The 15,137-nt window shown below is 34.9% G+C and overlaps 1 protein-coding gene across 1 annotated transcript in view; it reads left to right on the top strand.

Moving 5' to 3' along the window:
• The window catches only part of LOC126722769 (uncharacterized), a 42,090-nt gene that overhangs the window by 6,239 nt on the left and 20,714 nt on the right, over positions 1-15,137 (top strand). Inside the window, exons 4-7 of the mRNA XM_050425918.1 lie at positions 2,398-2,694; positions 3,756-4,019; positions 4,654-5,157; positions 5,296-5,445. Of these exons, the coding sequence (XP_050281875.1) occupies positions 2,398-2,694; positions 3,756-4,019; positions 4,654-5,157; positions 5,296-5,445 (1,215 nt within the window). The remainder of the gene's footprint in view (positions 1-2,397; positions 2,695-3,755; positions 4,020-4,653; positions 5,158-5,295; positions 5,446-15,137) is intronic.

Below are 15,137 nucleotides of genomic sequence, written 5' to 3'. Positions count from 1 at the left end.
AATGCAATAAATTATAGTTTAAATTTTTTAATTATATTTTTAGGAATATTTTATTCTTGAGTTATCTTAACTTTTTTTTTGTTTTTTGAGAAACAAACTAACTATTAACACACACACACTTAATTACACTCTCTTACTAAGCTCAAACATATTACTTAACCCAAAGTACCACTACAAAAGGGCCTAACTCTTGTAGTAGTAGAGTGAGACTTTAAACAATGGAAAAGAGTTACACTCATGCAATGTGGGACAACATCCACTTTATCTTACTTAATTCATATACAAAACAATATTCTCTCTTTCAAATAATAAGGTTCTTTTAAAAAGAATTTGTTGTCTATTGTCATAAAATAAATTAAACTTTTAAAACTAAAAGTTCAATATGCTATAGAATTATTATAATTAAAAAGGAAATGGTTCTTATTGAAAGTGATGCTACATTTAATATAAAACTAACAAAACTCTCAATTGTTGTAGTTCGTGATAAATACTTGTATTAAAATTAAAAAATTTATTTGACACTTGGTACAAAATTAGACTTTAATTTTAGAATCTAATTGAATTTTTTCTCAGTTTTGGCTATATATTTAGTTAATGATTGAATGAGTAACAAATTAGGTACATGGGGAATGGATTAAGTACAAGAGGCCCATGGGCTCAAAGGCCATAAGAATAAGATAAAAAAGGGGAAGCAATAGGTCCAGCCCGAGGCAGTTACAGAAGAAATGATCCAAGCATTGAAGGGACCTTAGTGGGTAATAAGGTCCGGTTTACTAAAAAACCCCTCTCTCTTTAGGCACATGGCTGAGGTGAATCTTATCCTCAGCTCGTGACCAAGAATATGATCTAACCAAGGGATAACCAAGAAGTACTTGAAAACCATCAGAGAAATACAGCCGATGAATTAGGGAAGGTAGCGCCTAACCTAGCAACCTTCACCTCTACATTAAATCACTACACCTACCAATCAGGAGGCATTTGATACTAAATGACTTGTCAGAATAGTGCCCTCCACCCATCCACCCAATTACTTTTTCATTAGAAGGGAGTATACCTCTAATGGGACACGTATTATCCTCCCCATTGCTCCACCGAACAAATGATAGGAGAGATAAGGTCCCAACATGTATAAATAGAGCCCTTCTACCATCATAAAAGGGGATAAAAATATTAGAGAGAGAAAAAGTGTGAATTGTAAATCCAAACTTGTAATAATTTTCATCTGCTAGGTCCAAAGGGAATATAATAGCATTCACATTAGTTTGTCTAAATTTTTCTATCTATTTTAGCATAAGAACCTACTTTTTCTATTTTACACAATTACTTTTACAAAATACCCACACCAGATTATCTATTATACACTCCATTTTATTTAAATAATTATTTTTTATTCATTTTTTATCATTATTTTACTGAAGCTCACATGACCACCACAAAGGCGAACCTTCATGGCTAGACCTTCGTTTCCTTCTGCTGCTATTGTCACTGCCTTTTCTTCTTCTTGGCTGCATCTTTTTCTTTTTCTTTTCCTTCTTTGATGATTCACATGGGTTTTTACAAGGGATTGACGACTCATATGATTTTGTATATGAGTTTGATGTGTTTGAGATCTAGATTTAGGATGTGTTTGATGAACTTGATGATTTGTAGAGCATTTTATTGAGATTTAAAAGGAGATGGAGAAGGAAGAGAGTAGAGGAAGAGATTCAAGGGAGAAGAAAGAGAATTTGTTGCAAGTATTGAGAGAAAAAATTATTTAAAAAGTAAAATACAAAGCTAGAGTAACGTTGTAATTATTGTAGCAAAAATGGAAACCCATAGTGTTTTATATAGATTGATATGGAGAGTTCTTGAAGAAAAATTTGTCAATTTGACACATTTTCTATTATACATCAACTGATGTAAATGCTCTAAGGATCTTTGCTATCAATACAATCTTATTAGTCTTGATTTAATCTCTTGCTTGGTTGTTCCACTATTAATTGCCTTCCCATACTTATAAATTAATTGTAGAGTTAATTTTACTTTTCTTTAGTATTTTGACCAATATATGTCGATTTAATGTAAAAAATTTAAAATAAAATAGTATTGATATTAATTTTGTACATTTATATGCTCATTAGGATTTAATAAATAAGATAATAAGTTATCTTCAAAAATTATGTATCAAATTATTTTGTTTGCAATGTATTTATAAATTAGCAATGCCAAGAATTTTGCCACTCAACTAGAACATCTAACTATTTCTAAAGGATTCATCAAAAAAAAAAAAAAAAAAACTATTTCTAAAGGAGCTATTCAAGATTCAATTCCTCTCACTTCCAACTATCAATATAAGTTATGCAATATGTTTACAGGTTATAATCTACTCTAATTCCAATATTATAACCTATGCAGATGTTTTTAAAAATCTTGAGGATGTGGACAATTACTTGGATTGGAGTCTTCAAGTGAAAACCAAATTGGCAGATCAACAGCTCTGGGACATTGTGGAAGGAAACGATGAAGCTCCCAAAGCAGAAAGTGATGAAGCAGCTTTTAAGGCTTGGTCCGAAAAGAATGCCATGGCTTTAGGAGTGATCCGATATTCCAGCGAAGGCCCCTTAAAGTGGGCGATTTGGAAGATTACTTCTGCCAAAATTGCTTGGGATACTTTGGCAGCAATATGCACACTCCCCAAAAGTAGTTTCATAGGTATCTCTAGATCTCTCTCTGAAATGCACATGCTCATATATGTATATATATAAAAGTGATTAACTTTATTCTAATGGTTAGCATTTTAACGTTTTCATAAAAAAGAAAAACAACCCAAACACGCATCACTGCTGAGTCTACTGTTACCCTTGGCAGTTAACAGTTAGTACACACCAAGGCCAAGGAGAGGTCTAAACCAACCAAAACAACTGTTGTTATTAGTTATTTGGTTATTACCAAATAATCAAACAATAAAACCTCAAATATATGTACACACCAATCAGTAGTACGTACTGGTTTTAATGACTTAATTCATTCTATTGGCATTTTTTCTTTTTATTTACTTAACTTATGAGTTATAAATTTAATTTTTGGACATATATAATTGCACGACAATTTTTTCTTCATTTAAGATTTCAATTGTTTGTCCATATTTGATTGAGAATCAAAATATTAAATTAACTATAGCTAATGATCAAAGGAATATTAACTAAATAGGTAAGATTTAATGTTACAATAAAATAGTATTGAAATTGTTGTACATGCATGTCAATACTATTTATAAGTTATGTAATTATGTATCGAATAAAGTTGTTTGCAATATATATAAGTTATGTAATACTAAGAGTTTTGTAGTTCAATTCTCTCCATCCCCAACTATCAATGTAAGTACATATTAATAAGTTATGATCTATTCTAATATCAAAAAATTAAGATATATCTTTTTCTAATATATATATATATATATATATACATGCACATATGAACGATTGTATATTTTTTCTTTGGCGGTTGTCTTCTCAAGAGACCCGATAAGCTCCTCAACTCCGTCACCTTAAACTCGTGAAATTAATGTTACTAATTTATTTATAATATTAGGAGATATATATTAAAGCACCAACAAGGTAATCTATCAATTTATTCTCTAATTTATGGAAAAGACAACTTTAGCGAAACATCATATTATCTAAATTCTATGAATAATGAAATGCAATTTATAACATCTTCACAGAACCAGTTTCGTAACATAATATATTAAATTGCTGTTCTTCTACTTTTAGTTCCTGAGGAATATGATTATGTGGCTTGGAGCGTCCGGATGAAAGCCTATTTGAAGGCTTGCGATCTTTGGGACATCGTTGAAGCAGCCACCCAACCTCCGAAACCCGAAGATGATGAAATTGCCTTTAATGCTTGGAGCAAGAAGGATGCCATAGCTTTATATTTGATCAGGGAGTCGTCCTCTGCATTTTATAGCTCTCTGTTTTCTGCTGGAACTGCCCAAAATGCTTGGGATATCTTGGCAAAATTTTACAATTCAGAAGGTAGCTCCCTCTCTTGTAATTTGTTCTTGTACAGAATAGTAGCTATCTCTCTTTTATTTATTTATTTATTTATTTTTTGAGAAGAATCTCTCTTCATCTCTTGAAAATGAACATGCTCAAACATTCTAAAATAGGCTTAATCCGCAAGACAATGACAAAGTTATATACACAGTGCAAATCCATGAAAGACAAAGATATAATTCACAATATTAAAAATTTTAATTTATTAATAAAATCATTTTTATTTGATTTTGTCAACAATAAAAACTATATCTTCACGTCAAGAATCTTATAACTCAATTAAAATCTCCTGATATTTCTAACAGTGATATTCAAAGTTCACATTCCCCCTCTTTCCAAGCCCCAACTATGGAAATTTTTTTTTAAAAAGTTATATCTTCACTTAATTTGCACTATATGTATTTTGGGTGGCGTTTAGGGTATAACCCTCGTGCAAATATGATTATTCTTTTAGTGCTATTTTTTTTTTTTCTTGTTTTCTATAATTCGCTAGTTGGAGGATTGATCCGTAACTGTTTCTATTGAAATCATCAAGAGGTATGAGTTGAAATCTAGATCAAAAATCTTGTAATTGCTATTAGATACTCTAAATATTTTGTTAAAATCTTTGCAGGGAGAGAGAACAGTGAACTCCGTAAGTATGTATTATTTAAGCAGTATCTTCGTGACGGTAATTGGGCCGCAGCAAATCAGTTCATTACTTCCAATCCGGGGGCAGAGAGTGCAATAATTTCAAATACAAGAAGTACAGCTTTACACATTGCTATCATTGCTGGACATCTGCATATTGTGAAGGAGTTGGTAAACATATTGCCCACAGACAAATTAAGAATGACGGATAAAGATGGTAATACGGTTCTTGGTTGCTGTGCTCTTTTTGGAAACACAGAGATGGCAAAATGCATAGTTGAAAAGTGTCCAATGTTACTTAGCATTGGAAACAGAAACAAATTTGACAAACTCATTCCAGTCGTGATGGCTCTTACGCGTAACTCCAATTCAATAGCTACGGCTCAATATCTCTATTCTGTAACTCCTCCAGGAAGTCTAAGTCCTGGAAAGGGCAGTATAAATGGTGCTACGTTTGTTACTCGATGCATTTATTCAAAAGAATTTGGTAAGTAGTTTAATTAGATTTGACTATACACTCGTTATTATTATTACTATTATTTGACAATAAATCATTATTTCTATGCTTTCAAATATTAGATTTGATTCCCTTTTAATTAGTTCCTTCTGTTTGCGACATCAATAGATATGGCTTTGGATGTGCTGGAAAAATTCCCTACTTTGGTGACTGCTTTAGATATCGAGGAGGAGTCCCCTGTGCTGGCATTAGCTATCATGTCTTTTCCATATACGAGTGAAAATCAGCTCATATCTTGGAAACGACGGATCTATAACTGTGAGTCCCACTCTCTTTTATCTACTGCCTATTAAATTATTTTGCTATTTGGCAAACACCTTGGATGGATTTATTTATTTATTTTTATTTTTTTGAAAAGGCTGGATTTAATTTATAATATTAATTGCAGCACTAAACAATATTGCGAAGAGAACAAATTAGGATTTGATGTCATACATAAAATAAAATAAAAAGAATAAAATACATCATTTAAAACTAAATTAACAAATTCAAATTCAAACTAACATATGTTCACTATATATTAAAAAAGTGTAAATAATATAAAAATACAAAAAATAAATGTTCCTAATACATTTCTATTTATTCTTTTTAAAATATGGAATTTGGCATTTTTCAAATTCTGAAAATGATCTATAATGAGTCTTATTAGAAAATTATCATTCATTTTCCTTAAATTTTTTTTTTTAATAATATTTATGACCGAAAGGTCATATGCTACGTAGTTTACTTTTCCATAATCTACTAATTAAATAAATGATATACATTATCTTATTATATTTCCAATATTTACCTAACTAACCAAAAACTAATTAGTGTTGAGAAATAAAACTTTAAAATATAATAGCCAAGCGTAAACAAAAATTTGAAACCACTGATCCTCAATCCTCAATTGCTCAACATTATGTTTTACCAAGGTTTTCAGACCCGGACCGTTCATTGAACCGTTAAAGGGAGAGGTTCAAGGTTTTTAAGGTCGGACCGAGGTCGAACCGTGATGACGTCATAATTAATTAAATAATTAATTAAAGCCTAAATATAGATATTAAATTTATAAAACTAGCAAAATTGACAATATATCTATATATGTGAGGGAAATTTAATGATTTTCAAGCATATATTTAATAATTAAATAAGAAAGTTAATAAAATAAAATAATAACCATGAAAATATTAAAATTTATGATTAATTTTTGAAATAAAGTTGAATATCTTTGAAAGATTTTAATTATAATTTTTTTTATTCCTTGTAAGAGATGAATAATTTAATTAAGTAGAATAAAATTGTAAAAAAAAAAAATTGCTAAGGGGTTGGACCGCACGGTTCTCACCGGTTTGTACGGTCCAACCCCAGTTTTAGCGGTTCACGGAATTAACAAAAAATCCGGTTATTTATGCTTAAAAAACCGGTTTTCATCCCGGTTCCCGGTTTTCACGGTCCGACCTCCCGGTCCGGTCCGGTCCGGTTCTGAGAACTATGTGTTTTACAACTAGTTTCTAACATGTACAATAGGAAAGCTTAGCAATACATATTTCATTCATAAGTATTAAAATCATATTCTATACATATTCGATTATATGTATATAAATATATGAAGTTAATTCTACTTACTCTGTTGCATATCAAAGTTCCAAGAAGTCTAAATTTCTATTAAGATTATAATTTTGTTAAACGTAACTTATTTTAATTATTTATCTTATTTATTTTCATGTTTGACGAAATATTCAATTTTATAGTTTTGTGTTAATTGAAACCACAATGTGAAATGATAGTTTATACAATAAAAATTATGTCTTGTAATTTGCAATCACACCAAATGAATGGCCTTGCCCTTTGACGGTCGATCCTTTTACCCTTTATTTTATACATGTAATTATCCTCACAAATTGAAGAGCTCTTGCCACATAGTAGATATATTAAAATTATTATGTGAATTGTTATAAACAATGTTTAGCTACAAAACTTGTTATAGTTTAAGACTATAACTTTACAAAATAAAATAAATGTTACTACATATTTTGAAGATCTAATTATTGAATAGAATATTCTATATGTTCTTAATATACATGTCAAATTTTGTATCAATCAGAGATTATTTACCATATTATCTATAAACTTATATATTATGCATAATTTTAAACTATAAAAACTTGTAATTTAAACAATTTATTGATGACATAGCTATTGATCTTAATTTTTTTAGAAATTTTGTAATCATGGAGGATATAAGAAGAAAATGTAATAAAATGGTGGATTTTTCAAAATTCAGCTCCAATTAGTAAGTTTGTAGGTTGAGGCTACAAACCCATTTTCTACCTAAACTTTGTTCAAATGTTATTTCAAAATGTGTTTCTGCTCAACACCAGTACTGGGTGAAAGTTTTCATTTAATGGATAACAAAGGTGGCTAGTTTGTTGGGAAATATTAGTAAGGACAATATTGTAATTTCACCATGTGGAAGGTTAAAATGGACAATTTATTGAATTAGGATCATGTGACTTGTACATGCAATTTTTAAAATACGGAGTGGTGATTGCTTTGCAAGTTTTAGTAGATTGGAGTGCAAAGTAGTGCAATAACCCTCATAAATTTAGGATGAAATAGTACAATTAATCCTATTTTAAAATATAGGGTAAAATACTATTTTGGTCCCTAAATTTTATAAAAAGTATATTTTTGGTCCCTAAACTTTAAAAAGTTCTTTTTTATCTCTAAATTTTGTAAAGAATTTTTTCAATAGTTTACAGACAAAAATAGGGACGAAAAAAGAACTTTTTTAATAGTTTAGGGATGGACAACAAACTTTTGGTAAAATTTAAGGACATGAATAAAAAATTTTCAATAATTTAAAGACGAAAGCAGTGGCGGAGCCACATTGGGACCCAAGAGGGCCTTGGCCCCCCCAAAATATTTGAAAAAAATTAGTATATACATAGTAGAGTTATTTTAATAAAGAAATGCTATATTCACAATATTTTTACAATAAATCTTAAGTGGCAATTATTATTGGCTGTTACGTGTGCACAAAAAAGTTATTTAGTTGTGGATTAAAATTAAAACTAATAATAACTTACCACTTAGAATTTATTGTGAAATTGTTGTAAAAATATTATAGAGGTAGCACTTAAATAATTTTCCTCCACTACATAACCATGTGTGTGGTTAAAATACTTCCTGCAAAAGCAGTTGTGTAGCTGTGTAGGCTACTCTCACTTTCTCATATTTTTATTTGTTCTTAAAATATTAAAATAATCAATGTATCATAACATCATAAATGTATATGATTAAAATATATTATTTTTATCATTTTATTTATATATAAAATAATATAACATGTATTTGGTTGTAGTTTTAGCTTCTTCTTCTTTTTTTTTTTAATATTGAAATTTGAATGATTGTTTGTTTTTTATTTAAAAATCTTTAAATTATTAGTATTTTTTAAAATTTTAGTCATTATATTTAATGGGTGATAATTTAATTTGAAAAATCTAGGTTCATGGACAAGTTTAGGAATTGGTAATTCAGAAATAATACACTTTTGGGTTTTGATTACTGTTAGTATGGATATAATTAATATATACACAGAAATAATTAATTGTCTAATTTTATGTTTGGCCCCCCCAAATATAAATTCCTGATTCTGCCACTGGACAAAAGATGAACTTTTCAATAGTTTAGGGACAAAAAAAGAACTTCTTAAATTTTAGGAATGAAAAAAAAAAACTTTTGATAAAATTAAAAGACCAAAATAGTATTTGTGAGGACACAATTTGTAACGACCCATAATAATGTTGGGTTCGCACGTAAAAAGACCCAAACAATATCACTTATAGAGCGAGGGTTTGAAAGGTTAGGCCTTGGTCACAAGACAGTAGTTTTTCGTGGTGTTCATACATAATTAAATCGTGTTCACTCTAGGAGTCTTTCTCCAGGACGCGGGCTGGGAGGCTCTGGTTTTTGGCCTTTTTTCCCAGCCCCCCTTCCGGATTGTTTGCTCCTCTTTTTATATTAGCCTGTACTCCTTATCCTTCGTCCACGTGTAGGATCGATTTTTCCAAGACTGATACTTGTCCCATCGGCTCATACCTAGAGTGGTTAGGGGTGGTTGTAAAAGTTTAAGAGCATGGCTCTGTCAGGTGCAGAATGCTTTATTGTAGTTTTGGCAGCCTTTTAATTGTGTTGTCCCCGCATTGTGATCACTTTTCCTTTTAAGGGCATTTATGGCATGCCGAGTAGGAGCTCGTCCTCGGCCATTTCCTTAGGCCATCCATGACTCTCGTGATGTGTCCTTGGCCATGTACCTCCTCGGCGCAGGCCTTGGGCCTTAACATGAAATGGGCTGGGGTCACAAACTCTCTGTAAGGTTGAATTTATTCAACCATCTAATTGGCTTTATTCCGTGCCAAATTTGCTTGTAATTCAGCATTTAGTAACCCTGTATTTAGGTGGGATTGTTGTAAGGGTAGTGAGTGAGATAGTGTGAAGATTGCTCAAGAGTGTACAAGAAAACAGAGTGTCGCGGCTGGGACTCGCGGGTGGACTCGCGGCTTCAACCCGCCAGAAGATGCACACGTGCCAAGCATGCTGGAAGATGAACAGTCATGCTAGCTGGAGCAATACAGGACAAAACAGGACAACTGGCCATACGGTTAACTCGCGACTGGAACTCGCGACTTAGTCAAGCCGCGAGGTCAAGCCGCGAGCCACCCCTGTTTTGGAAAAACCTGACGTTTCGCATTCCTCTTCACTCCAGTATAAATACCCTTTTAACCCACGATTGAAAGAGAGCTTCCAGAGAGAATTTTGAGAGAGAAACCCTAAAGAAAAACCAGATTGTTTTACCCACAATCTCTACCTTAGAGTCTCATCAAAATCCCTCACTCTCTTCCTCTCCATTGTCAAATCCTTGAGAGGCTTTATACCAAACCTGGTTCTCACCATTATCATCTCTGTGAGACAGTCGTTTGGAGTTCTGGGAAGCAGTTAGGAAGGAGCCAATATTCATTGGTTGATGCTACGGTGTAGTAGCGGAATCCGGAAAGCTAGAAAAGAAAAAGGTTCGGCGCAACCTCGTTGGAGCAAGAAGCTTGGAGGGCTTAGGTGCATTGGGTAGATTAGGCTTGGAGGGTCTATTGCTGTCCTTGTATCCCAACTGTATTTTCTAGTGGATTGATTACCGCTTGGAGGGCGGCGGAGAGGTTTTTCGCCGAGGTCTTCGGTTTCCTCTTCGATAACATATCTGGTGTTATCTCTGTGTTTGCATCTTCCTTCCTCTCTATCTCTGCCTTTACATTATCTGCTGTGGTTTATTTTGTTGTGGCTTAGATAGTTGTTTAATCAATTCCATATTATAGCATATGTTAAGTTTCCGCACACTAGTTGTTTGACATATTGCTTGGGTTGGTTAAGTTGGTTTTTGGGGGTCTAAACGTTCAAAAGTGTTTTTGTACACATTTTTGAACTTTCAATTGGTATCAGAGCGGGTACACAGCAGTTTGGTTTCATTACCATTGTGTGATCCTTGACTCCCTTTTTGAGATGGATAGGTCTCAATCCCTTAATGCACCTCCATATTTTGATGGAAGTAATTATGCGTTTTGGAAGGTTCGTATGAGAGCTTTTCTATGCTCTATTGATGAATCCGTGTGGGATGCTGTTGAGATAGGTTGGACCAAACCTGAGGCAGCCAAATCCACATGGGATAAGGCAGCACTTGCTGCATCTAATGCTAACAGTAAAGCACTAAATGCTATTTTCTGTGGTGTGTCTCCAGAAGAATTTCACAGGATTTCTCACATTACTATTGCCAAAGTTGCATGGGAGATTCTGGAAACAACTTATGAAGGCACGAAGAAAGTAAAAGATACCAAGTTACAAATGCTGACCACTCGGTTTGAGGAGCTCAAGATGAGTGAGGATGAGTCTTTCGACTCTTTCTATGGGAAGTTAAATGAAGTGGTTGTAAGTAAGTTTAACTTGGGGGAGAAGATGGAGGACTCAAAGATTGTGAGGAAGATCCTTCGATCATTGCCGGAAAGTTTCCGTGCTAAGGTGACAGCTATTGAAGAGAGCAAGGATCTTGACGACATCAAGGTACAGGAGCTGGTTGGATCTCTACAGACCTATGAGATGTCGCTGCCAAATCAACGGAAGGGTAAATCCCTTGCTCTAAAGACTGTTAATGAGAAGGTGGAAGACCAAGGCTCATCGGGAGAAGATATGGTGGACAAAGATGTAGCCTATATTGTTAAAAATTTCAGAAAGTTTTTGAAATTCAAAAACAATGGAAAATTTGATGATAAGAGAAAATTCCAAAATTCTGGAAGGGAGAAGAGGGATTTCAACAGGAAAGATGGAAAAGAATCCCCATCCACACAAGGTGTCACTTGTTTTGAATGCAACGGGCATGGACACTTTAAGAGGGAATGTCCGAATTATTTGAAGTCGAAAGGCAAGGTGTATGCCACGACCCTGAGTGACTCAGATTCGTCCGACTCAGAATCTGAAGAGAGCTGTGATGGAGAGGGGAACTATTTAGCTTTCATGACTATTGCTAATGTTGAGTCTTCGGATGAATTGAATTTGCTTGTTCAAGACCTTGGAGAACATAGTGAGGATGACTCACTAGGAATTGTTGAAGAATCAGAAGCTGAAGAAGAAGAAAGCACATCTACTCTTCAAGAAAATTACAACTCACTTTTGGAGAAATCTGGTGAATACACAAGGGTGGCCAAGGCTGCTATGAGAAAGATGAAGAAGGCTGAGGAGGACTACAAAAGTCTCCTAATCCGGTATAGGGAGGCCAAATGCGAGATTGAAACTTTGAATGGTGAGCTCTCCGAAGCTTACACTAAAGTGAGATTTCTTGAAAGTGAGGTTATTCAAGCAAATGCAAAAATAAAGAGGGTCACCACCAAGAAGCTAGACGATGTTATATCTTCTCAAAAGAGCTTCTCAGACAAATCTGGACTGGGATATACCGGAGGAAGTAGTTCAACTGGAAGTGTCATCAAAGAAGTGAAGTTTGTCAAAGCCAAAGATCCAGTTGTAACTGACCCCACTGGTGTGAAGCTCGAGGTGGAGGAGAAGAAGAATGTGGTGGACCAACGGATGCTGAATCATCGTAATCAGTATGTGGGCAGGTCTGAGTCTCGTGCCAAGTCACGTCCACGACCACAAAGAGGTCCTAGAGGAATGTATGTGTGCCATTATTGCGGACTTCAAGGGCATACTCGACCAAATTGCCAAAAGCTGAGAGCAACGAACAGTGCAACTCCTCAAAGGTCAGGAGGACCAAGAATTGATAGGAGAACTTGGGCAGGTGATCAACCTAGAGAGCAAAATGGAGATCCCGGAATGGTGAACGTGATGAAGATGATTGGTGCATTCACCAACTGCTTGGAAAGCTTCTCACGAAGGTTTGAAAGCCCTAACTCCCGTACCCAATCCTTTAAGGAAATCACCCCAAACGCAAGTGACGTGTGGGTGAAAAGGGGTACTCATGCATAAGCATTACAACATGTCCATGCATTAATACTTCCTATGCTTTGTGACTATGTTTGTTTGGTATGCTTGTTGTTTTTGATTTTGGTTGTTTGTTTGTGAATATTTCTTAATTGTGTTTTATCAATCTTTTTGTTTCTTGAGTCAAAAATCCAAAAATTACATAAAAATTTGAAAATCAAAAAGCTTGATTGACTTTGTTGAGTTTTTTGTCTTAAAACTCGTTTTGCCTTGTACCTTTGTGCTAATGGCTTTGTGCATTTTCGAGCATTGCTTGTTTTCATGCACTCATATCACCATGGGAAAAATCTGCTCGGCATCACCAGACCTCAGAATGTGAATTTGACTCCCTATGATGAACGAAATCCAGAGGTTGGGGAAATTTTACAAATCCTAGGTCACGATCATGAGGTATCCAGTGCAGGAACTTCCATCAGCACCGCAAAATTTGCATCTGAGCTGACCACACTGAAGTTAATCATGTTCACCAATCTCTACCCACTGTCCAACACTACATTCATCAATCTTAGGAGAGCTATATTTCTGTGTGATCTCATTACCGGAGCCCCTATTGATATATGTGCTCACATCTACTACAACTTGAGGAAGACCGCGTGTCGATCTACAGCTCGAGGAATCATTCCATTTTGCAGTCTAGTCATGAAACTCATTCTTAATGCAGGCATTACTCCTCCTGCAGATGGTAAAATGTTGACTCGTCAACGTCCCATTTCATTATTCACTCTTCAAGCAAGCAGAAGTCACTCCTCCAAATCACCAAGACGTGCTCACATCTCTCCGTTTGCTCCATCTGCCCCTGACTTAGAGACACCTGCACATACCACATCTGCATCACGTGATGTTCCTGATGCTTCACCGGCTGGTATTCCGCAAGTACAAACTGCTTCTCATACTGACAGAGTTGGTAGTGTACTTGAGCATATTCAGAAACGAGTTGATGAGCTTGTGGCACTTCTCTACTCCACAAACAACCATGTCCAAATGCGCCTCGAGGCTATGGAAAATCAGCTAGATGAGATTCAACGAAAGTTAGACGAGAGTCTTTAGCCATTCGTGACAAAAAGGGGGAGAACATTCAGTAAGGGGGAGAAAAGTTTAAAGGGAAGTGTGCATAGTGATAGGGGGAGTACACACATACTTTTGTTTTTCGTCTTATCTTCTAAACTTATGGTTCTTATGGTTTTGATACACTGTGTTTTGGTGTATAACTGTTTCTAACTCTTTTCATATACTCTTGGTTTAAACTTTAATATATGTTTGATGATGTTATTCAGGATTTGTTGGTTTGTACCCATATGCTTTTGTAAGCTTTTAGGGTTATTGCTTTATGCATAGTTTGTAGGCTTTATGGTATGTACCATGCTTAAGTGCAGCCTTTATGCTATGTTGAAATCAGTACCTTAATCTAAATGTTCTGCATTGTGATTGTTGTACTGTCACACATGTGCCCTTGTAGGATTGTTCCTAGATGCATATGCCTTGTGTGCTATGCATTGGTTGAGTGTTGAACATACAAGTATCTTGCCTTGTGCTTGTTAACTTGTATGTCCGTGTGTTCATTCCAAGTGTGAATGAGCACTGTGATCACTACCTTGTGGTGTTCACTTGGTTGATCAAGCCATGGTTTGTTTATTAACTCCATCTTTGCTTGATCTCATATTGCCTGTTTCATATGCATTTATAATTTTCTGCTTACAATGATCATGGTGTATTGTTGTGTTTCAGGAGTTTATGTTCATATGATTCAAGTGCTTCACAGCTTCTAGAGTTAGGTGTGAGTGAGTTTTGATCAACTGTTCCCAACTCACATGTTAAGTCTAGAGTCTGTTTTAGGGTTTTGTCACGGAATAGCCAAAGGGGGAGATTGTAAGGTTGAATTTATTCAACCATCTAATTGGCTTTATTCCGTGCCAAATTTGCTTGTAATTCAGCATTTAGTAACCCTGTATTTAGGTGGGATTGTTGTAAGGGTAGTGAGTGAGATAGTGTGAAGATTGCTCAAGAGTGTGCAAGAAAACAGAGTGTCGCGGCTGGGACTCGCGGGTGGACTCGCGGCTTCAACCCGCCAGAAGATGCACACGTGCCAAGCATGCTGGAAGATGAACAGTCATACTAGCTGGAGCACTACAGGACAAAACAGGACAACTGGCCATACGGTTAACTCGCGACTGGAACTCGCGACTTAGTCAAGCCGCGAGGTCAAGCCGCGAGGTCAAGCCGCGAGCCACCCCTGTTTTGGAAAAACCTGACGTTTCGCATTCCTCTTCACTCCAGTATAAATACCCTTTTAACCCACGATTGAAAGAGAGCTTCCAGAGAGAATTTTGAGAGAGAAACCCTAAAGAAAAACCAGATTGTTTTACCCACAATCTCTACCTTAGAGTCTCATCAAAATCCCTCACTCTCTTCCTCTCCATTGTCAAATCCTT

The sequence above is a fragment of the Quercus robur genome, chromosome 4 (assembly GCF_932294415.1).
Source record: "Quercus robur chromosome 4, dhQueRobu3.1, whole genome shotgun sequence".
In the NCBI taxonomy this organism is placed as follows: domain Eukaryota; kingdom Viridiplantae; phylum Streptophyta; class Magnoliopsida; order Fagales; family Fagaceae; genus Quercus; species Quercus robur.
This window is presented reverse-complemented; position numbering and strand designations above follow the sequence as displayed.